This window comes from Triticum aestivum, chromosome 4B (genome assembly GCF_018294505.1).
Source record: "Triticum aestivum cultivar Chinese Spring chromosome 4B, IWGSC CS RefSeq v2.1, whole genome shotgun sequence".
NCBI classification, from domain to species: domain Eukaryota; kingdom Viridiplantae; phylum Streptophyta; class Magnoliopsida; order Poales; family Poaceae; genus Triticum; species Triticum aestivum.
In genome coordinates, this window is record NC_057804.1 from 45,003,830 (window position 1) to 45,029,433 (window position 25,604).

Here is a 25,604-nt window from a genome sequence, read left to right on the forward strand (position 1 = left end):
GATTGGGGCACTTGTAGAAAATCTTACATGGTGATTGGGGCACTTGTAGAAAATCCTGCCGGGATTTGCCTCCGATTTTGACACAAGACGAATCGTAGATCGAATGCGGCAGCTAGGGCATGGTACCAACGGCAGCACACCCGCTGGGGCCGGCGATGAGATGGGCGGCGAGAAAAGGGCTAATGCTGGAGGTGGAGGAGGTGCTTGGGCAGCCTTCTTCCCGCAGTGCTTCACGGCAGACGAGCTAGCGGCGGCGGACATGGCGGCGACAACGTGGCGCCAGAGAGAGGGAGAGAGCGAGCAGAATACCTAGGGACCGGGGAATGAGGAAAGCATAAACTCCAGGGGCCAAATTTCTTAAATTCCCAACCTCCAACCGCGGGAAATCTCCCGCGTGGGCCCTCGAGTCGACGTGGCGGCGGTCAAAGCGCCACGCGAGCTGGTCACCGACGGTCAGACGAAATTAGGACCTTGGGTGAACAACTTAGAAAGAATTAGGACCCAGATATGCATTTTCAAAGAATTAGGACCCAATCGACACTTTTGGGAAAGAATTAGGACCGCGCTTGCATTTTACTCTTTAACTTTAGAAGTAGAAACGAATCTCACACGAAGATGCTACTTCTAACCAATATTTTCTTATAATTGGTGGCACGTGTAGGTTTTTTCAGAGTTAAGCAGACTGCTCGTTTGTTATTTTGTAATAACTCGGCTGTTACTGATGGCACTAAAGTTGACTAGGACGACATCCACAAGTTCCTACACTTTATTGATCATCTTGAGGTCCTTATGGGGTGTTTCAATGGTGGAAGGCCACGTGGGATATGTGTGCCACTGCTGCACTCGTTGAACAGGTCCAACTGTGTCGAGAAACTTATGGTACGAGCTGTTTTCTGTTATATATGTTGTTCATAAACTATTGCTTATACATAGTTTTACAGTTGTGATCTTCTTGAAACAGAAACTGCCCAGTTCTATTGTTCCTATACAGATGCCTGACCATGGTCGTGTCAGACTTGCGCTTGGTCACAACATGATGTTTATGGGTGGTCTCAAATAATGAAGGCCCGTCCATCTTGGAGAATAGGACAGAAGATTATGTTCATGCTTTTCCATGGCTCTAAAGCGAATATCCAGTTTATTGACCACATTGCAAGATGAAGCCGCTTTCAGAAGGTTGTGGATGCGCGGGGTGGCGCCTAGGCCTTGTCCTGGGGCTTGGCGGCCTCACCCTTGGTTAACTGTGGGCAAAGTAGCACTGTTCGAGGCGTGCTTTGTACGATTGAACCTGTATAAGTACTCATACTGCTTTCAACTTTGGTTGTTAAGTGCCCCTGCTGGTTTCAGTTAACCTTGTTAAGTACTCCTGCTGCTTTTACATTCTGTCGTGTTTCTTCAGTCCTGTCTTCTTCCAGCCGCCAAAACCAAACCAGCTCCAGCGGGGCCGCCTGCTTCCGCCTCCCACGGTTGGCTGCGCCTCAGCGCACGCATCGCCGCCCCACCGTCTCCTAAATCGTTAACGCCGATGTCCTCCGCGCGCTTTGGTACGCTCGCCGCGGCACCGCCCTCTCGCGTTGTCAACATGGTCAAAAAACAATAGGAATCGGCTGAAGTACGTGGAGAGGATGATAGTAGGGGCCCACCATGTCAGCGTATGGAAAAATAAAATGCTTCCTCCTAGTGTTTTCCTGACATCTAGGACCCACGACATTGTGAGCGTATATAGTCAATAGACAAGAGAACAGCACAAGATCGGCTGACACCTGGGACGTAGCTGCTCGAGCAGTATTTTTTTTGTTATTGTTGAGACGGAGCAGGGTTTGAACTGGGTTGTGGCCCGTCTAGCCCAGGCTTATATTTTATGTTCACCATGTGACTAGCCTAGCTATTTTTTCTTTGTGAAAATGAACCCAGTTTATTTTTTCTGAAGAATACCCAATCCAGGCCTACTTATTTTTCTACGCCCTGATGGGCTACAACTCTTTTAAGACGCCTGCAAATCTTGAAAGTGATATGAAATGGGTTGTAAATATAAAAATAGAGGAGAAATTGGCAATTACTTTATAATTTCTGAATTTTTTCACATTTTCAAATTCCTATTTCACTGGGCGTTAACCTAATTTAAATATATCTTCAAAGCACTTTAAATCTGGCTCGACATTTCGGTATTAAAAATAGTTTGGAACCCACAAAAATATGCGCAATTGGCCCTGGCCAACCAAAAAATGACTGCAATAAATTGCATAAGAAGTTGCAATGAGCAATATATAAATTATTAAAAAAAAGTGGTCTGACTTGTGGGCCTGTTAAGTTGGCGTGTATGCAAGATTTTTTTTAGTTATTATATACATCAACAAACGATTCTAGCAGACGTAACTGTTGGATGTCAATCCAACGGCCGTCGTGTTTCTTCAATCTCTAATCTTCTTGCTCCAGCCGCCAAAGCAGCGCCGGCGGAACCGCCTGCTCCCGCCTCCCGTGGCCGGCTATGCTGCCGCGCAGGCCTCACCGCCCCCTACTACTCCCATGGCTGGCCAGGGCATCCCTCTACTCACCCACACCCCCTGTTATTCTGCGGCGACGGCAGCCTCACACCGCAGCCGAACCAGTGAACCCTCGTACTCCTCTCTGTGCGGGCTTCCACTGCCGTGTCTTCCCCGGCTCCGCGTTGTCCCCTTCCTAGGCCTCGCCATTGTCCACCGCTATGGTGCTCTCGGCGCGGCGTGGTCAATTTGGTCAACGACCGACTTCCATCGGAAGAGTACTGAACATGGAGAGGCTGACAGCTGGGTCCACGGCAGCCGCAAGGAAGTGCCTCCTTATTATGCGGAAAATAATTATTCCTCCACCTGACAGCAGGGACCCACCGGATGGGCCACCATATTTCACGAAAAAATGTTTCCCCTTTGACTACTGGAACCCACTAGCTACGTCTTCGCACGCAAGGAAGTGCGTCCGGGCAAAAAAAATGATTCGCCCCCTGACTGTTGGGACCCACCAGCTACATCTTCGCACGCAAGGAAGTGCCTGACAGTCGGAACCCACCTGGTCAAAGTGTACGTAGCGTTGTCATTCTGGTCGCGAATGTGTACATACATATATACTGGTCGATGTAGGGGCACGCACGTGTCGTAGTAGAGGCACGCACATAGCATGTACACATGCATACAGTGGCCAGTGTGCAACAAAGAAAATACAACCACGTACATACATACGGGCAGGGTCTCGAACGCCTACTCATGCATATATATGTACGGCCAGCGCTCGTGTACATGGCTGGGTTGGAACGGAGAAACAACGTCGTCATCGTGTTCATGGGGAGCCAACCGGCTGGGTCGGAAGGGAATGCGTCGTCGTGTTCATCGGGAGGGCTTGGACGGAACAGGCGATGGAAACAAGGCATGTCATACCACACAACGGAGGAAACGGCCTTGTGTTTGACTGGCCACGTTTGAAACGGGATCCTGTTCATCGGGAGGGGTCTGGCGTATCGCAAAACGGAGGAAACGGACTTGTGTTGGACCTCCTATGGCCGAAATGGGTCCTATTGATCGGGAGGGGTGTGGCGTACCACAAAACGGAGGAAACGGACTTGTGTTGGAGCGCTACGGTCGAAACAGGGGTCCTGTTCATCGGGAGGGGTGTGGCGTACCACAAAACGGGACTCCACGGGTACTGTTCATCTCCACCATCGACCTCCTCCAGCCTCCACGGGCTACTATTCATCCACCGTCGACCTCCTCCCTCCTCCACATGCGACTGTTCATCCACGGTCTCTCACCGGCTACTGTTCAACCACCCCTCCACGGGCTCCTGTTCATCCACCCCTCCACCGTCTACTGTTCATCCAGCCCTCCACGGGGTCGTCCTGTTCATCCAGCCCTCCACGGGGTCCTGTTCCTCCAGCCCCAACCGGCTCAATCGATCGAGGTCATGTTCATCCAGAGGCAATGCTACGGGGTCCTGTTCATCCACCCTCACCGCTCACTGTTCATCCAACCCCCCCCCCCCCCCCCCCCCCCCCCCCGCAACACTCACTGTTCATCCAGAGGAAGCATTGATTGGCTTTAGTTAGCAGCAGTAGTGAAGGAACCGCTCGATCGGGTTCAGTTAACAGCCATCGATCGATCGCTCGGGTTCAGTAATGCGTAATCTGCAGTGCAATCGCTCGAGTTCAGTTAGGTGACGCCTCGCTCGGGTTCAGTTAGAGCCCAGCGCCTCGCACACACGTGTGTATGTGTACGAGAGAAACGCGCATCGCTCGGCCCCCGACCACCCACCGTAACCGGGAACTCGCCAAAATTTTCCTCGTCCTCGCTTCTACCATGGTTTTTTCCGTCATGGACGGCCCAGAGAATGTCATGCAGCTGCATCTCTGGCCCGCCCAGGACGAAAAGCCCATTTTCTATCATGATTTTTGTCATAGAAGTAGGAGCCCACCACATCTATGATGATACCGGGTTTTGTCACAATTATCATCATAGAAGTGTCATAAGTATGACAGGAAAAAAATTCGTTCGGCTCAAAATGTCACGGATGTGTCTTTTTTTAGTGGGTGTGATCTATGATGTCTCTTATCGATTTACCACTATCGTTTTGGGGTTATGCATTAGAGACAGCTGCATTCACATTAAAATAGGGCACCATATAATCCATTGAGACGACACCGTATGAACTGTGGTTTGGCAAGCAACCTAAGCTGTCATTTCTTAAAGTCTGGGGTTGCGATGCTTATGTGAAAAAGTTTCAGCCTGATAAGCTCAAGCCCAAATCGTAGAAGTGCATCTTCATAGGATACCCAAAAGAAACTATTGGGTACACCTTCTATCACAGATCCGAAGGCAAGATCTTTGTTGCTAAGAGTGCATCCTTTCTAGAGAAGAAGTTTCTCTCCAAAGAAGTGAGTGGGAGGAAAGTAGAACTTGTTGAGGTAATTGTACCTTCTCCCGAATTGGAAAGTAGTACATCACAGAAATCAGTTCCAGTGATTCCTACACCAATCAGTGTGGAAGCTAATGATGATGATCATAAAACTTCAGATCAAGTTACTACCGAACATTGTAGGTCAACCAGAGTACGTTCCGCGCCAGAGTGGTACGTAATCCTGTTCTGGAAGTCATGTTACTAGAACATGACGAACCTGCGAACTATGAGGAAGCGATGATGAGCCCAGATTCCACGAAATGGCTTGAGGCCATGAAATCTGAGATGGGATCCATGTATGAGAACAAAGTATGGACTTTGATTGACTTGCCCGATGATCGGCGAGCCATTGAGTATAAATGGATCTTCAAGAGGAAGACGGGCGCTAATAGTAGTGTTACTATCTACAAAGCTCGAATTGTCACAAAAAGGTTTTTGACAAGTTCAAGGTGTTGACTACGACAAGATTTTCTCACTCGTATCGATGCTTAAGTCTGTCCGAATCATGTTAGCAATTGCCATATTTTATGAAATCTGGCAAATGAATGTCAAAACTACATTCCTTAATGGACTTCTTAAACAAGAGTTGTATATGATACAACAAGAAGGTTTTGTCAATCCTAAGAGTGCTAATAAAGTGTGCAAGCTCCAGCGATCCATCTATGGACTGGTGCAAGCATCTCGGAGTTGGAATATATGCTTTGATAAAGTGATCAAAGCATATGGTTTTATACAGACTTGCGGTGAAGCCTGTATTTACAAGAAAGTGAGTGGGAGCACTACATCATTTCTGATAAGTATATGTGAATGGCATATTGTTGATCGGAAATAATGTAGAATTTTCTGGAAAGCATAAAGGAGTGTTTGAAAGGAGTTTTTCAAAGAAAGACCTCGATGAAGCTGCTTACATATTGAGCATCAAGATCTATAGAGATAGATCAAGACACTTGATATATTTTTTCAATGAGTACATACCTTGACAAGATTTCGAAGTAGTTCAAAACGGAACAGTCAAAGAAGGAGTTCTTGCCTGTGTTGCAAGGTGTGAAGTTGAGTAAAGACTCAAAACCAGACCACGGCAGAAAATAGAAAGAGAATGAAAAGTCATTCCCTATGCCTCAGCCATAGGTTCTATGAAGTATGCTATGTTGTGTACCAGACCTATTGTGTACCTCACCAAGAGTTTGACAAGAGGCTAGAATAGTGATCCAGGAGTGGATCACTAGACATCGGTCAAAATTATCCTTAGTGGAATAAAGATATGTTTCTCGGTTATGGAGGTGACAAAAAGGTTCGTCGTAAAGAGTTACGTTGATGCAAGCTTTGACATCGATCTGGATGACTCTGAGTCTCCTTATGTATACATATTGAAAGTGGGAGCAATTAGCTAGAGTAGCTCCGTGCAGAGCATTGTAGACATAGAAAATTTGCAAAATACATACGGCTCAGAATGTGGCAGACCCGTTGACTAAATTTCTATCACGATCAAAACATGATCACTCTTTGCGTGTTAATCCCATAGTGATGCGAACTAGATTGTTGACTCTAGTAAACCCTTTGGGTATTAGTCACATGTGTTGGGAAACGTAGCAGAAATTCAAAATTTTCTACGCATCACCAAGATCAATCTATGGAGATTCTAGCAACAAGAGAGGGAGAGGATGAGCATCTTCATACCTTTGAAGATCGCTAAGCAGAAGCGTTACAAGACCGCGGTTGATGGAGTCGTACTCGTGACGATTCAAATCGCGAAAGATCCGATCTAGCGCCGGACGGACGGCGCCTCCACGTTCAACACACATACAGCCCGGGGACGTCTCCTCCTTCTTGATCCAGCAAGGGGAGAGGATAAGTTGAGGGAAAACTCCGACAGCATGACGGCATGGTGGTGATGGAGCTCGTGGTTCTCCGGCAGAGCTTCGCCAAGCACTACGGAGGAGGAGGAGGTGTTGGAGGAGGGAGAGGGCTGCGCCAGGGGAAGGGTGCGGCTGCCCTCTCTCTCCCTCACTATATATAGGGGGAAGGGGGAGGAGGAGGCGCCCTAGGGTTTCCCTAGGGGAGGGGCGGTGGCCACAGGGGAAACCCTAGATGGGTTTGGGCGCCCTCACCCCTAGGAAACTTGCCCCCCAAGCCGGGAGGGGCGGCTGCCCTAGGGGTGGCGCCCCCACCTCTCCTGGTTACGTGAGATGGGGTGGGAGGGGCGCTCAGCCCCTTAGTGGGCTGATGTGCCCTCTCCCCTTGGCCCATAAGGCCCCCCAACGCTTGCCGGGGCCTCCGAAACCCCTTTCGGACATGCTGGTCATCACCTGTTACCCTCGGAACAATTCCGGACTCCAATACCCTTCGTCCAATATACCGATCTTTACCTCCAGACCATTCCGGAGTTCCTCGCCATGCCCGGGATCTCATCCGGGACTCCGAACAACCTTCGGTAACCACATACTATTTCCCATAACAACTCTAGCGTCACCGAACCTTAAGTGTATAGACCCTACGGGTTCGGGAACCATGCAGACATGACCGAGACGTTCTCCAGCCAATAACCAACTGCGGGATCTGGATACCCATGTTGGCTCCCACATGTTCCATGATGATCTCATCGGAGGAACCACGATGTCGAGGATTCAATCAATCCCGTATACAATTCCCTTTGTCAATCGGTATGTTACTTGCCCGAGATTCGACCGTCGGTATCCCAATACCTTGTTCAATCTCGTTACTGGCAAGTCACTTTAATCGTTCCGTAATGCATGATCCCGTGACTAACTACTTAGTCACATTGAGCTCATTATGATGATGCATTACCAAGTGGGCCCAGAGATACCTCTCCGTCATACGGAGTGACAAATCCCAGTCTCGATTCGTGCCAACCCAACAGACACTTTCGGAGATACCTGTAGTGCACCTTTATAGCCACCCAGTTACGTTGTGACGTTTGGTACACCCAAAGCATTCCTACGGTATCCGGGAGTTGCACAATCTCATGGTCTAAGGAAATGATACTTGACATTAGAAAAGCTTTAGCAAACGAACTACATGATCTTGTGCTATGCTTAGGATTGGGTGTTGTCCATCACATCATTCTCCTAATGATGTGATCCCGTTATCAATGACATCCAATGTCCATGGTCAGGAAACCATAACCATTTATTAATCAACGAGCTAGTCAACTAGAGGCTCACTAGGGACATGTTGTGGTCTATGTATTCACACATGTATTACGGTTTCTAGTTAATACAATTATAGCATGAACAATAGACAATTATCATGAACAAGGAAATACAATAATAACCATTTTATTATTGCCTCTAGGGCATATTTCCAATAGTCTCCCACTTGCACTAGAGTCAATAATCTAGTTCACATCACTATGTGATTGTTATGAATAAACACCCATGTGGTTTGATCATACCTCGCTTGTGAGAGAGGTTATTAGTCAACGGGTCTGAACCTTTCAGATCCGTGTGTGCTTTACAAATCTCTATGTCATCTTGTAGATGCAGCTACCACGCTCTATTTGGAGCTATTCCAAATAACTGTTCTACTATACGAATCCGGTTTACTACTCAGAATAATCCGGATTAGTGTCAAAGTTTGCATCGGCGTAACCCTTTACGACGAACTCTTTTACCACCTCCATAATTGAGAAAATTCCTTAGTCCACTAGTTACTATGGATAACTTTGACCGCTGTCCTGTGATCCATTCCTGGATCACTCTTGTACCCCTTGACTGACTCATGGCAAGGCACACTTTAGGTGCGATACACAGCATAGCATACTGTAGAGCCTACGTCTAAAGCATAGGGGACGACCTTCGTCCTTTCTCTCTCTTCTGCCGTGGTCAGGTCTTGAGTCTTACCCAATACTCACACCTTATAACACAGCGAAGAACTCCTTCTTTGCCGATCTATTTTGAACTCCTTCAAAATCTTGTCATGGTATGCGTTCATTTGAAAGTACTATTAAGCGTTTTTTATCTATCCTTATAGATCTTGATGCTCAATGTTCAAGTAGCTTAATCCAGGGTTTCCATTGAAACATACTTTTCAAATAACCCTATATGCTTGCCAGAAATTCGACATCATTTCTGATCAACAATATGTCAACAACATATACTCATCAGAAATTCTACAGTTCTCCCACTCACTTCTTTGGAAATACAAGTTTCTCATAAACTTTGTATAAACCCAAAATCTTTGATTATCTTATTAACGCGTATATTCCAACTCCAAGATGCTTACTCCAGTCCTTAGAAGGATTGTTGTAGCTTTGCATACTTGGTAGCATCTTTTAGGATTGACAAAACCTTCTGGTTGTATCACATACAACCTTTCCTCAAGCAACTCGTCGAGGAAACAATGGTTTTTGACATCCTATCTGCAAGATTTCATAAATAATGCAGTAACTGCTAATACAATTCCAACAGACTCTTAGCATCGCTATGAGTGAGAAAGTCTCATCGTAGTCAACTCCTTGAACTTGTTGGAAAACATCTTAGCGACAAGTCGAGCTTTCTCAATGGTGACACTTACCATCATTGTCCGTCTTCCTTTTAAAATCCATCTGTACCAGACAGCCTTACGACCATCAAGTAGTTCCTCCAAAGTCCACACTTTGGTTTCATACATGGATCCTCTCTCGGATTTTATGGACTCTAGCCATTTGTCGGAATTCGGGCCCACCATCGCTTCTCCATAGCTCGTAGGTTCATTGTTTTCTAGGAACATGACCTCCAAGACAGGACTACCGTACCACTCTGAAGCAGTACGCGTCCTTGTCGACCTACGAGGTTTGCTAGTGACTTGATCCGAAGTTTTATGATCACTATCATCAGCTTCCACTTCAACTGGTGTAGGTGCCACAGGAAAAACTTCCTGTGCCCTGCTACACACTAGTTGTAGTGACGGTTCAATAACCATATCAAGTCTCCACCATCCTCCCACTCAATTCTTTCGACAGAGAATTTTCCTCTAGAAAGGACCCGTTTCTAGAAACAATCACTTTTGCTTCTGGATCTAAAATAGGAGGTGTACCCAACTGTTTTTGGGTGTCCTATGAAGATGCATTTATCCTCTTTGGGTTCGAGCTTATCTGGCTAAAACCTTTTCACATAAGCGTCGCAGCCCCAAACTTTTAAGAAACGACAGCTTAGGTTTCTCTAAACCATAGTTCATACGTTGTCATCTCAATGGAATTATGTGGTGCCCTATTTAAAGTGAATGTGGTTGTCTCTAATGCTTAACCCATAAACGATAGTGGTAATTCGATAAGAGACATCATGGTATGCACCATATCCAATAGGGTGCAGCTATGATGTTCGGACACACCATCACACTATGGTGTTCCAGGCGGTATTAGTTGTGAAATAATTTCCACAATGTCTTAATTCTGTACCAAACTCGTAACTCAGATATTCATCTCTATGATCATATCATAGACATTTTATCCTGTTGTCACGATGATCTTCAACTTCACTCTGAAATTACTTCAACCTTTCAATAATTCAGACTTGTGTTTCATCAAGTAAATATACTCAGCATCTAGTCAAATCATCTGTGAAGTAAGAACATAACGATATCCACTGCGTGCCTCAGCACTCATTGGACTATACACATCAAAATGTATTTCTTCCAACAAGTTGCTTTCTTGTTCCATCTTACTAAAAACTAGGCTTTCAGTCATCTTGCCCATGTGGTATGATTTGCATGTCTCAAGTGATTCAAAATAAAGTGAGTCCAAACGATCCATTTGTATGGAGTTTCTTCATGCATACATACCAATAGACATGGTTCGCATGTCTCAGACTTTTCAAAAACGAGTGAGTCCAAAGATCCATCAACATGGAGCTTCTTCATGCATTTTATACCAATATGACTTACATGGCAGTGCCACAAGTAGGTGGTACTATCATTACTATCTTATATCTTTTGGCATGAATATGTGTATCACTACGATCGAGATTCAATAAACCATACATTTTAGGTGCAAGACCATTGAAGGTATTATTCAAATAAACAGAGTAACCATTATTCTCCTTAAATGAATAACCGTATTGCGATAGACATAATCCAATCGTGTCTATGCTCAACGCAAACACCAAATAACAATTATTTAGGTTTAACACCGATCCCGATGGTAGAGGGAGCGTGCGATGTTTGATCACATCAACCTTGGAAATACTTCCAAGATATATCGTCACCTCACCTTTATCTAGTCTCCATTTATTCCGCAGCTTTTATTTCGAGTTACTAACACTTAGCAACTGAACCGGTATCTAATACCTTGGTGCTACTAGGAGTACTAGTAAAGTACACATTAATATAATGTATATCCAATATACTTCTGTCGACCTTGCCAGCCTTCTCATCTACCAAGTATCTAGGGTAATTCTGCTCCAGTGACCGTTCCCCTTATTACAGAAGCACTTAGTCTCGGGTTTGGGTTCAACCTTGGGTTTCTTCACTAGAGCAGCAATTGATTTGCCGTTTCATGAAGTATCCCTTCTTGCCCTTTCCCTTCTTGAAACTAATGGTTTCACTAACCATCAACTATTGATGCTCCTTCTTGATTTCTACTTTCGCGGTGTCAAACATCGCGAATATTTCAAGGATCATCATATCTATCCCTGATATGTTATAGTTCATCACGAAGCTCTAGTCGTAGCTTGGTGGCAATGACTTTGGAGAAACATCACTATCTCATCTGGAAGATTAACTCCCACTCAATTCAAGTGATTGTAGTACTCAGACAATCCGAGCACATGCTCAACAATTGAGCTTTTCTCCCTTAGTTTGTAGGCTAAGAAACTCGTCGGAGGTCTTATACCTCTTGACGTGGGCACGATCCTGAAATCCCAATTTCAGCCCTTGGAACATCTCATATGTTCCGCCACGTTTCAAAAACGTCTTCGGCGCCACAATTCTAACCCGTTTAACATTATTGAACTATCATGTAGTCATCAAAACATGTATGTCAGATGTTCGCAACATCCACAGACGAAGTTCGAGGTTCAGCACACCGAGCGGTGCATTAAGGACATAAGCCTTCTACGCAGCAATGAGGACAATCCTCAGTTTACGGACCCAGTCTGCATAATTGCTACTATCAACTTTCAACTATATTTTCTCTAAGAACATATCTAAAACAGTAAAACTAAAGCGCAAGCTACGACATAATTTGCAAAGACCTTTTGACTATGTTCATGATAATTAAGTTCATCTGATTATTTAATGAACTCCCACTCAGATAGACATCCCTCTAGGAATCTAAGTGATACATGATCCGAGTCAACTAGGCCGTGTCCGATCATCACGTGAGACGAACTAGTCATCATCGGTGAACATCTTCATGTTGATCGCATCTGCCATACGACTCATGTTCGACCTTTCGGTCTCTTGTGTTCTGAGGCCATGTATGTACATGCTAGGCTCGTCAAGTCAACCTAAGTGTTTTGCATGTGTAAATCTGGCTTACACCCGTTGTATGCGAATGTTAGAATCTATCACACCCGATCATCACGTGGTGCTTCGAAACAATGAACCTTCGCAACGGTGCACAGTTAGGGGGAACACTTTCTTGAAATTTTAGTGAGGGATCATCTTATTTATGCTACCATCGTTCTAAGCAAATAAGATGTGAACACATGATAAACATCTCATGCAATCAAATAGTACATGATATGGCCAATATCATTTTGCTCCTTTTGATCTCCATCTTCGGGGCGCCATGATCATCATCGTCACCGCCATGACACCATGATCTCCATCATCGTGTCTTCATGAAATTGTCTCGCCAACTATTACTTCTACAACTATGGCTAACAGTTTAGCAATAAAGTAAAGTAATTACATGACGTTATTCAATGACACACAGGTCATACAATAAATTAAGACAACTCCTATGGCTCCTGCTGGTTGTCATACTCATCGACATGCAAGTCGTGATTCCTATTACAAGAACATGATCAATCTCATACATCACATATATTTCATTCATCACATCCTTTTGGCCATATCACATCACACGGCATATGCTGCAAAAACAAGTTAGACATCCTCTAATTGTTATTGCAAGTTTTTTTTACGTGGCTGCTATAGGTTTTTAGCAAGAACGTTTCTTACCTACGCCAAAACCACAACGTGATATGCCAATTGCTATTTACCCTTCATAAGGACCCTTTTCATCGAATCCGATCCGATTAAAGTGGGAGAGACTAGCACCCGCTAGCCACCTTATGCAACAAGTGCATGTCAGTCGGTGGAACCTGTCTCACGTAAGTGTACGTGTAAGGTCGGTCCGGGCCGCTTCATCCCACGATGCCGCCGAATCAAGATAAGACTAGTAGTGGCAAGTAAATTGACAAAATCTATGCCCACAACAACTTGTGTTCTAGTCGTGCATAGAATCTACGCAATAGACCTAGCTCATGATGCCACTGTTGGGGAACGTAGCAGAAATTCAAAATTTTCTACGCATCACCAAGATCAATCTATGGAGATTCTAGCAACAAGAGAGGGAGAGGATGAGCATCTTCATACCTTTGAAGATCGCTAAGCAGAAGCGTTACAAGAACGCGGTTGATGGAGTCGTACTCGCGGCAATTCAAATCGCGGAAGATCCGATCTAGCGCCGAACGGACGGCGCCTCCGCGTTCAACACATGTACGGCCCAGGGACGTCTCCTCCTTCTTGATCCAGCAAGGGGAGATGATAAGTTGAGGGAAAACTCCAATAGCACGACGGCATGGTGGTGATGGAGCTCGTGGTTCTCCGGCAGGGCTTCGCCAAGCACTACGGAGGAGGAGGTGTTGGAGGAGGGAGAGGGCTGCGCCAGGGGAAGGGTGTGGCTGCCCTCTCTTTCCCTCACTATATATAGGGGGAAGGGGGGAGGAGGAGGCGCCCTAGGGTTTCCCTAGGGGAGGGGCGGCGGCCACAGGGGAAACCCTAGATGGGTTTGGGCGCCCCCACCCCCTAGGAAACTTGCCCCCCAAGCCGGGAGGGGCGGCTGCCCTAGGGGTGGCGCCCCCACCTCTCCTGGTTACATGAGATGGGGTGGGAGGGGTGCTCAGCCCCTTAGTGGGCTGATGTGCCCTCTCCCCTTGGCCCATAAGGCCCCCCAACGCTTGCCGGGGCCTCCAAAACCCCTTTCAGACACGCTGGTCATCACCTGGTACCCCCGGAACAATTCCGGACTCCAATACCCTTCGTCCAATATACCGATCTTTACCTCCGGACCATTCCGGAGTTGCTCGTCATGTCCGGGATCTCATCCGGGACTCCGAACAACCTTCGGTAACCACATGCTATTTCCCATAACAACTCTAGTGTCATCGAACCTTAAGTGTGTAGACCCTACGGGTTCGGGAACCATGCAGACATGACCGAGACGTTCTCCGGCCAATAACCAACAGCGGGATCTGGATACCCATGTTGGCCCCCACATGTTCCACGATGATCTCACCGGATGAACCACGATGTCGAGGATTCAATCAATCCCGTATACAATTCCCTTTGTCAATCGTTATGTTACTTGCCCGAGATTAGATCATCGGTATCCCAATACCTCGTTCAATCTCGTTACTGGCAAGTCACTTTACTCGTTCCGTAATGCATGATCCCGTAACTAACTACTTAGTCACATTGAGCTCATTATGATGATGCATTACCGAGTGGGCCCAGAGATACCTCTCCGTCATACGGAGTGACAAATCCTAGTCTCGATTCGTGCCAACCGAACAGACACTTTAGGAGATACCTGTGGTGCACCTTTATAGCCACCCAGTTACGTTGTGACATTTGGTACACCTAAAGCATTCCTACGGTATCCGGGAGTTGCGCAATCTCATGGTCTAAGGAAATGATACTTGACATTAGAAAAGCTTTAGCAAACGAACTTCACGATCTTGTGCTATGCTTAGGATTGGGTGTTGTCCATCACATCATTCTCCTAATGATGTGATCCCGTTATCAATGACATCCAATGTCCATGGTCAAGAAACCATAACCATCTATTGATCAACGAGCTAGTCAACTAGAGGCTCACTAGGGACATGTTGTGGTCTATGTATTCACACATGTATTACGGTTTCCAGTTAATACAATTATAGCATGAACAATAGACAATTATCATGAACAAGGAAATACAATAATAACCATTTTATTATTGCCTCTAGGGCATATTTCCAACAACATGGAGATGTGAACTAATCACATAAAGATGTCAACTATTGTTGTTAAATGACATGACGATGTGAACTAGATTATTGACTCTAGTGCAAGTGGGAGACTGAAGGAAATATGCCCTAGAGGCAATAATAAAGTTGTCATTTATATTCACTTATATCATGATAAATGTTTATTATTCATGCTAGAATTGTATTAACCGGAAACTTAGTACATGTATGAATACATAGACAAAACAGAGTGTCCCTAGTACGCCTCTACTTGACTAGCTCATTAATCAAAGATGGTTATGTTTCCTGACAATAGACATGTGTTGTCATTTGATGAATGGGATCACATCATTAGAGAATGATATGATGGACAAGACCCATCTGTTAGCTTAGCATAATGATCGTTTAGTTTTATTGCTATTACTTTCATCATGACTTATACATGTTCCTCTGACTATGAGATTATGCAACTCCCAAACACCGAAGGAACACCTTGTGTGCTATCAAACGTCACAACGTAACTGGGTGATTATAAAGATGCTCTACAGGTGTCTCCGAAGGTGTTTGTTGGGTTGGCATAGATCGATATTAGGATTTGTCACTCCGTGTATCGGAGAGGTATCTCTGGGCCCTCTCGGTAATGCATCACTATAAGCCTTGGAAGCAATGTGACTAATGAGTTAGTCACGGGATGATGCATTATAGAACGAGTAAAGAGACTTGCCGATAATGATATTGAACTAGGTATGATGATACCGACGATCGAATCTCGGGCAAGTAACATACCGATGACAAAGGGAACAACGTATGTTTTTATGCGGTTTGACCGATAAAGATCTTCATAGAATATGTAGGAGTCAATATGAGCATCCAGGTTCCGCTATTGGTTATTGACCGGAGATGTATCTCGGTCATGTCTACATAGTTATCGAACCCATAGGGTCCGCACGCTTAACGTTCGATGACGATTTGTATTATGAGTTATGTGATTTGATGACCGAAGCTTGTTTGGAGTCCCGGATGAGATCAGGGACATGACGATGAGTCTCAAAATGGTCAAGACGTGAAGATCGATATATTGGAAGGCTATATTCGGATATCGGAAAGATTCTGAGTGATTCAGGTATTTTTCGGAGTACCGGAGAGTTACGGGAATTCGCCGGGGGAAGTAGTGGGCCTTAATGGGCCATACGGGAAAGGAGAGAAGGGCCTCAAGGGGTGGCCGCCCCCCCCCATAGGCTGGTCCGAATTGTACTAGGAGGGGTGGCACTCCCCTCCTTCCTTCTCCCCACTTCCCCCTTCCCTTCCTTCTCCTAGTTGGAATAGGAAAGGGGGGGGGAATCCTACTTGGACCGGGAGTCCAAGTAGGACTCCCCCCCTTTGGCGTGCCCCTTCTAGGGCCGGCTTCCTCTTCCTCTCTCCTTTATATATGTGGGCAGGTGGCACCCCAAAGGCACTCAAGATTTGTCTTAGCCGTATGCGGTGCCCCCCTCCATAGTTTTACACCTCGGTCATATCGTCGTAGTGCCTAGGCGAAGTCCTGCGTAGGTAACTTCATCATCACCATCACCACGTCGTCGTGCTGGTAAAACTCTCCCTCGGCCTCAGCTGGATCAAGAGTTCGAGGGACGTCACCAAGCTGAATGTGTGCAGATCGCGGAGGTGTCATGCATTCGGTACTTGATCGGTTGGATCGCAAAGACGTTCGACTACATCAACCCCGTTACTAAACGCTTCCGCTTTTGGTCTACGAGGGTACATGGACACACTCTCCCGCTTCGTTGCTATGCATCTCCTTGATAGATCTTGCGTGATTGTATGAAAATTTTGAAATACTGCATTCCCCAACAGGTAACTAGTAACAAATGTGAGCGAAAGCAATATTGCAATGCTTGGAAACAAGGCCTAGGGTTCATACTTTCACTTGTGCAAGTTCTCTCAACAATGATAACATAATTAAATCATATGGCAATCCCTCAATGTTCGACAAAAGTCACTCCAAAGTTCCTATCACGGAGAACATAAGATGAAATTGCTTGTAGGGTAGGAAACCACCTCAAAGTTATTCTTTCCAATCAATCCATTGAGCTATTCCTATAAGTGTCACAAACAGCCCTAGAGTTCGTAGTCAAATAACACCATATGACACACATCAATCAACCCTAATGTCACCTAGATACTCCAATGTAACCACAAGTATCTGTGGGTCAATTATACGACATGCATCAAACAACTTCAGATTCATAATATTTAATCCAACATAAAGAACCTCAAAGAGTGCCCCAAGATTTCTACTAGAGAAAGAAGGACGAAAACGTGCATCAACCCCTATGCATAAATTACCCCAATGTCACCTCGGGAATCCTCGAGTTGAGTGCCAAAACATACATCAAGTGAATCAATAGAACACCCCATTGTCACCACGGGTATCCCACGCAAGACATACATCAAGTGTTCTGAAATCCATAAAAGTATTCAATCTGATAATAGTGAAACCTCAAACGTAAAACTCAATTCATCACAAGAAGGTAGAGGGGGAGAAACACCATACGATTCAACTATAGTAACAAAGCTCGCGGTACATCAAGATCTTGCCAAATCAAGAACACGAGAGAGAGAGAGATCAAACACATAGCTACTGGTACATACCCTCAGCCCCGAGAGTGAACTACTCCCTCCTCGTCATGGAGAACATCGAGATGATGATTTCCCCCTCCGGTAGGGTGCCGGAATGGGCTCCCAGTTGTTTTTTTGGCTACAGAGGCTTGTGGCGGCGGAACTCCCGATCTAGGTTTCTTTGGTTTTGGTATTTATAGGAATTTTTGGCGCTAGGAACAAGTCAGGGGGGTCCATGAGGCAGCGGTAAGGCAGGGGGCACGCCCTCCACCTTTGCTGCTTCCTCGTGAAGCTTCTGGTTCAACTCTGATGTTCCGTGGGCTTCTTCTGGTCCATAAAAAATCACTGTAAATTTTTAGCTCGTTTGGACTCCGTTTGATATTCCTTTTCTGTAAAACTCAAAAACAAGGAAAAAACATTGGGCTCTAGGTTAATAGGTTAGTCCAAAAAATAATATAAAATAGCATATTAATGCATATAAAACATCCAAAACACATAATATAATAGCATGGAATAATAAAAAATTATAGATACGTTGGAGACGTATCATCCTACATCCAAACAACGACGCAACAATCCTACACCCAGACCGGCGATGGCACACAACAACAACATTGGGCTATCGGAGAGCAGCAGTTGGAGGGTGAAAGTGCAACTATCCCTAGGTGGTTTTGGTAATTCCTAACAACATATAGCTCATTGACCTAATGCTATCCCAAGATAAATATTTCAGGAAAGCTCAATAATTGGTATGGCATGGATGAGCCCCTCAAAATGCTAAGGACAAAAGGATTGGCTCAAGCTCAAAGCTCAAGACTCTACATTTTCTATTTTAGTGATCCACACTAGTAGAAAAACACCTAATAGTCCCGGTTCGTGAGGGCCTTTAGTCCCAGTTCATGAACCGGGACTAATGGGCCGTTACTAATACCTCCACCCATTAGTCCCGGTTCAAACTAGAACCGGGACTAATGTGCCTCCACGTGGCTCTGTGCGCCGAGCCCAGTCAGGGGGCCTTTGGTACCGGTTGGTAGCACCAACCGGGACCAAAAGTCCATGTTTTTTTGGAAATTGACTGCTTTAGGGGTTTTGGGGGTTATTTTTAGGTTGTTATATTAGCTAGCTAATAGAGAGAAGTGTCCTCTCTTATATCTTCGTCCTTGGTTTACCAATGCTGCTGCTATATATGTTCATTTTACCCGCTGATATAATAACTCATGCATGCTCGCATACATCAGCATATATAATAACAAGTACTCGTCCTACTAATCATGCATCATCATACAACTTCTACTCGTTATTAATAATAAGTCATACGATCATCATCCTCATAGTCATCGAACCCAACCCTACATAATTGTTCTTAACACATGATCATCAGTATCAGGTAGGACCTAAACACCCTTAAGGTAAAATAGCATAAAACAATATAGACCCTGACTCTCCATTATGAAGAATGGCGATCATCCTGTCTCCAATTTTTGCCCTTCGCTGAATGTTGCTTCCAAGAAGCTCCTTACGACTGTCCATACATTTTTTCCATTCTTTGATTCTCAGGTCTCCACTTATTTTAGAAACCCGGTATGGACAGTTGAGATTCGTAGGACGACCTGGTTGTATGTTCAAAACATGAAGGCTACCGTGTGTATACATCAGATGAGGCACACAATCATTCGGGATTATCTGTTGAAAAACATAGTAATAACTTCGTAGTTAGCAATGATATGATGTACTAGTTTTAGAAGTGTGCAAAAAGATGCACGGATGTTGTAATAGTACAAAAATCTTACCAGGGTATCTCCATGGTAGTTACCGTAGTTCAACACGTGCACTAGTGGCACGTATTGACCATAATGTTGAGGAGTTCGATTGTAGACATTGTAATTCTCAAGATCAGTACAAAATGCGACCAGATGATTTTTCTCCTGATAAGTTAGTTCGGAGCCTTCGGTGTAGTAGGTTCTGTCTACCATCTTCCGCACATTCTTTGAAGAATGAAAATAAGCTGTCAATGGAGAATAAGTTGTCAACTATTTTGAAATAAACAATATAAATTACTTAATAACTATGTTAAGCTCACATGGGGGAAGAATTGGAGGTGTATCCACAAGGACGAAAATCGTAGGTCTCTCTTGCTCGATTGTAGGATCACCAAGATCCATGGTAACAAGCATACCCTCATCAAAACCATACATCTTGCAAAGTGCTTCCCAATTTTTGCAACCAAAATGGGTTACACTCTGAGCATTGTACAGCTTTACTTGAAAATCCACACCATGATGGGTACTTAGGATAATTTTTTTGGTTTCGAAACTTTCATGGTCTTCAAAACCCATCCTCTCCAAGACATAGCGTCTTGCAAAGCATGGGATAAGCTAGTCGAATTGGAAAAGATGAAAAATATTGTCATGATTAAAATAGTTGAAGTCATGAGTAATTACGAAAAAAAACTTTTATCGTCGGTTGCGTACCGTATGAACATCGAAGGTCTCCTCGAGCTTAATGCTGAAGCGACGATCTTCGTCCAGCACAATGAACCTGTCGCAGATACCTCGGTCGTCGTGGCACCAGTCGCACTCCCCCGGGCGGTTTTCATCGTCCGATGAGTACGACATTTCCGGCCTACGTTCATAATTCAAATATTAAACTAGATCATTATTATTAATCACGGGTTGACTATCGATGATCGATGTACGTAGCTCCTCCTTTCATTCCCGAATGCATTATTATATCAAATTGTCTAGCACACGGGAATGAAGGAGAACTTATCCAATATGAGCATTCAATAAGCAAAACCAAATCATAAAATAAGCAAAACCAAATCATAAAATAAAGTATAGTATTCAAATTAGCATGCATTCAATAATTATAAGCAAAAGTACATCATCTCTTGGTGTCCATACATCGTCGAATATTATCACTAATACAACCAGAACCGTAGCGCCCGACGGGTATCGACGCGAGCCGTGGACACCCAAAGATAAGGAACCATCACAGGATCATAGCTCCAGTGAGATCCCTGAAGAACCTGCCAGGTATTGTCGAATCTGCCCTCCAATGCAACCATGTAGCGACGGACGTGCTCGTCCTCCTCGCTGACACGGTGACGTACCACCTCCGCGGTGTCCGGATGCCTCACCACCGTCACTGGCCCACGCGACCGCCACCAAACAAGGATCGGGTCAACAACGGGCTGCCTCCTCACCAACCTACGTCCCCCGGAAGGTAGCACCTCCCAATACCAGCCCGGCGGAGCCCAGTCCCGAACATGGCCCTGATCAAGCAGGCCTCCACCGCCGAGTCGACGACGACGAGGATGCGGGATAGGCATCGCCGACGTCGATGCGGCAACTACTTCTATATATAGTTAAATAAAAGTAGTTTTATTAATTAAATCAACTATCTAGTTCAACTACTAAGCACTTACTAAAAACAAATTACTTCTATATATAATAAAATAAATTAGTTTATTAAATCAACTAGCTAGTTCAACTATATATAAACTACTTCTTATTACTACACATCTAATCTCACAAAAAAATCATTAATTGCTACACATCTAATCTAACAACTATATATAAACTACTTCTTATTACTACACATCTAAACTATATACAAAAAATCATTAAAATTCTATGAACAAAATTAATTACTACACATCTAATCTAATCTAACAAAAAAAATCTAATCTAACAAAAAAATCTATGAACTACATATCAAAATTACTACACATCTAATCTAACAAAAAAATCTAATTAATCTAACAAAAAAATCTAACATAATATAAACAAATTAATTACTACACATCTAATCTAACCAAAAAATCTAATCTAACAAAAAAATCTATGAACTATATATCTAAATTACTACACACATCTAATCTAACAAAAAAAATCTAATTAATCTAACAAAAAAATCTAACATAATATAAACAAATTAATTGCTACACATCTAATCTAACCAAAAAAATCTAATCTAACAACAAAATCTATGAACTACATATATCTAAATTACTACACATCTAACCTAACAAAAAAATCTAATTAAATCTAACAAAAAAAATCGAAGGCGACGGCGAGGTGCTCACGTACGGCGATGGCAACGGCGAAGGCGACGACGAGGGGGCGGCGCGGGCCGAGGCGGCGGGGCGGCGCGGGCTGGGCGGGGCGGTGCGGGGCGGGGCGGCGGGGCGCGGCGCGGGCGGGCTGGGCGGGGCGCGCGGGCGGCGACGGCGCGGGGCGGGGCTGGGCGGGGCGGCGACGGCGTCGGGGCGTGGCGGGGCAGGGCGGCGACGGCGAGGTGGCAGCAGGGAGACGCGCAGCGACGGGAGTGGAGCAAGAGAGATCGAAAACTGCCAAGTCCTGTATATATAGGAAGAGCATCGGTCCCGGTTCGTGGCACCAACCGGGACCAATGCCCCCCTTTAGTCCCGGTTGGTGCCACCAACCGGGACCAAAGGCCTCTTTTCAGCAACCCAATTGGCGGGAAACGAAGACCTTTGGTCCCGGTTGGTGGCTCCAACCGGGACTAAGGGGGGGGCATTGGTACCGGTTGGTGCCACGAACCGGTACCAATGCAGCCCTTTAGTTCCGGTTGGTGCCACCAACCGGGACTAAAGGCCATGTGTTGCCCGCGTCGCGGCACGAAAGTTTTGGGGCTGTTTGGATGGTGACCAACACTAGCCTTACCAAAAAATTGGTCACGCCCACGATATTTGGCTAGCGTTTGGTCTGGTACCATTTTTGGCTCGCCATCGTCGACTTGGGCGCGCCCGCGTACCGTTTTCGCCAACTCGCGGGCGAAACAGCGGCGCGGAAATCAGCCGCCAAAATATTGGCTGCCAAATCTGGCGCGAGCCAGCCACCGTGATATAAAAGGCACGATTGATTTTTCCCCACCTGTTCGCCACTTTCCCCATCTCTCTTCTTATCTCCACGCACAGAAGCGCTCTCGATCCAATCACCGGGCGGCCGCGTTCTGCGTTGGTGCCAGCTTCTTCGGCGGCCGGCGACCGGCGACGCTGCTCCACCTCTCGCCCTCCTCTCCCAGTCAAGCTACGCTCCAAGGTCAGCCACTGAAATCCCCATCCAACACTACTCCGATCCCCTTTTCTATGGTCTGATTTGTGAGCTCAAATCCCCATCATCCCCTTATGGATGTATGTATTGTACGGAGGTACTACTTGCTAGATCTGAGAATTGCTTGCTGAATCCTCTTCCCTGTTTGCTGGAAGTAAAATTGGAATGGGACTCCCGTGCATGTTGTTGGTTTGCTGCAAGTAAAAACATATGAGACTCTCATCCATATTCTTTGTTTTTTTTGTGGGTGATCCATGTTCTTTATTTGACGCAAGTCAAATCACATGAGAATAATGATGTTAATTAGTTAATTAACCTGGTATGGTTCTGAAAGTAGTATGGTCTGTTCTTCCCTTTTTGTGCCATATGTATGGTCTCTATTTTTAGAACATTAAGGTGGATTTTTTGAAGTTGGATATACATAGTTAACTACTGAGACATGCTTCGATTTTTTGTCCATCAAGGTGTTTTTTTTTTACAAATTGTGCATCCTTGGTACTGGTTAGAAGCAGGTTTGCTTTCTAACATGTATCTTTTAGCAAGTAATCATTTGTAATAATGTACCAAGTTAGCTCATTCATATTTTTGTACATTTCATATTGACCCAGATGGACATGGATCAACAAAGATATTATTATTACAACATGTTGAAGCGGAGAACTCTCTGTGTTATTGTTCTACTCTTGGCCCTCTGGTATAGAAGCAGAGATGGTAGAAAATTTAGAGGTAAAGGCAGGAAGTATGGTCCATTAGTTCAGAGAGACATCTACAGAACTAATGTACTAATTAGGCTCTTTGACACATCGGATGCAACATGCATCAAGCAATTAAGGATGACTTGAGCTGTATTTTACAAGCTATGTAACAGGCTTAGGCAGAAGGAGTTGTTAAGTGACACATTTCATGTTTCGGTAGAGGAACAAGTTGCAATGTTCCTATACATGGTCGGTCAGCATCACACAAATTCATCTGTTGGATTTTGGTTCTGGCGATCTAGTGAAACAGTGAGCAGATATTTCAATATTGTCCTACGTGCGATGGGGGAGTTAGCACGTGATCTAATTTATATTAGATCGACGGACACACACACAAAAATCACTAGCAGCCCGAACAGATTCTACCCGTACTTTGAGGTAATCCTTAGACCATAGATTTTTTTACTGATTATACAAGATCGGCCTAGCCCAAGCTTGACATGAACTTCCCTTTTTCATATTCGTAGGGATGCATAGGGGCACTAGATGGCACTCATGTTAAGGCTTGTGTTCCTGCTCACATGATGGACAAATTTAGGGGCCGCAAGTCATATCCCTCCCAAAATGTGCTAGCAGTTGTTGACTTCGACCTTCGGTTCACATATGTTCTAGCTGGTTGGGAGGGCTCTGCCCATGATTCTCTTGTGCTAAAAGATGCCCTCTCACGTCCAACGTGAGGGAACAATTGAAGGATGTAGTGTTTTGATTTTGATGAATTTATGCAACTTATTTTATCATTGTAAGATTGTCTGACTTATTTTAGTATGTAAGCTTCAAGTGTTGCTGAAGATGGGTGTTTGTATGCTGGTCGGGACTATGCTTCTAGTGCATTTGTTGATGGCTCGCTTGCAACTGACCAAACCACTGTCAATGTGGATGATGATAGTGATGACAGCGAGGAAGTGAGGGAACTTGAGGCCAATCTAATTCCAGTTGACAGTGATGAAGCTGACTCTGACACTATTAATCGTCATAGTCCTAAAGTTGACTTGGAAGGCAATTCTTTAAACAAGAAGTGCAAGCACGTGTCATCTTCACCTTCCAAGAAGCCAACTAAGGGGAAAGCAAACAAGAAGGGCAAGATATCTAATGATGATATGGCAGCCAGTATCAAGAAGCTAGCTGACTCTCTTGCATCTCCTATTGTTTCTGTGCAACCAATGCCACCTACAGATCCATATGCAAACCTTTGGAAGCGGATAAATGCCCTTACCATACCAGCTAAGGATAAACTTGAGATTGTAGCATATCTATCCAAGCCAGATCAAGATATCTTTCGTAGTTACCTCAACTATGCTGATGAAACAATTCTTGGACAGTGGGTCCTTAGCTTCTTCGAGCCTCGGTTTCAAGAAGATGGTGGCAATGGTGGATCTGCAACTGCTCACTGAATGGCCACATGACTAGATAGAGATTGCGGCTTCCTTTTGTTTACCGCTAGGAGCATGGGTAACATACATCATGCATATTTTGTCTATATAGAGAAGGCTGGGTGCATCATATTTTGTTTATATGGAGCAGACTTGGTGCTAGTCTGACTAGTATGACTTACTTGGTCTGGTAAAGACTTGGTTACTATGTGAATTTTATTTAGCCTCCTTGATGATTAATCTGATGTATCGAACAATATGAGTTATCTAATGTATTAGTTGAACCATGTCATTGTCAATTTATGAAATGCATGCTTACAGTTTGTCTCACTGTGTGTTTCTAAATTGAAAATTTGTATTAATGTCATGTGATATATGTGAGGTAGTGTCTGATGTTGATCACTTTTTGGCTGGCATGCATTTTGGAACCAAACCAAACACAGTCCAATCAAGGTTGCCAAATATTTGGCTTCAAACCAAACGCTGGCCAATGGTTTTGCCAAAAAGTTGGCAAGTGCTATGGGCTACAAACCAAACAGCCATAACCTGCCAATTTTTTGGTCTTGCCTTCAAGTTGGCCATGCCAATAATTTGGTAGGGCTAGATGGGGCACAATCCAAACATACCCTTAGTCCCACCTCGCTAGCTGAGGGAACTCGAGAGTGGTTTATATGCACCAGTCCCGCTGCC

At 44.8% G+C, this 25,604-nt stretch overlaps 1 protein-coding gene across 1 annotated transcript; it reads left to right on the forward strand.

Annotated features, from left to right (window-relative positions):
* Positions 1-103: 103 nt before the first annotated feature.
* Positions 104-25,163, forward strand: LOC123089938 (uncharacterized). Its single transcript, XM_044511468.1, has 3 exons — positions 104-200; positions 22,654-22,777; positions 24,431-25,163. The coding sequence occupies exons 1-3, from the start codon at positions 104-106 to the stop codon at positions 24,933-24,935; spliced, it is 726 nt and encodes a 241-aa protein (XP_044367403.1). The 3' UTR covers positions 24,936-25,163.
* The last annotated feature ends 441 nt before the right edge of the window (positions 25,164-25,604 follow it).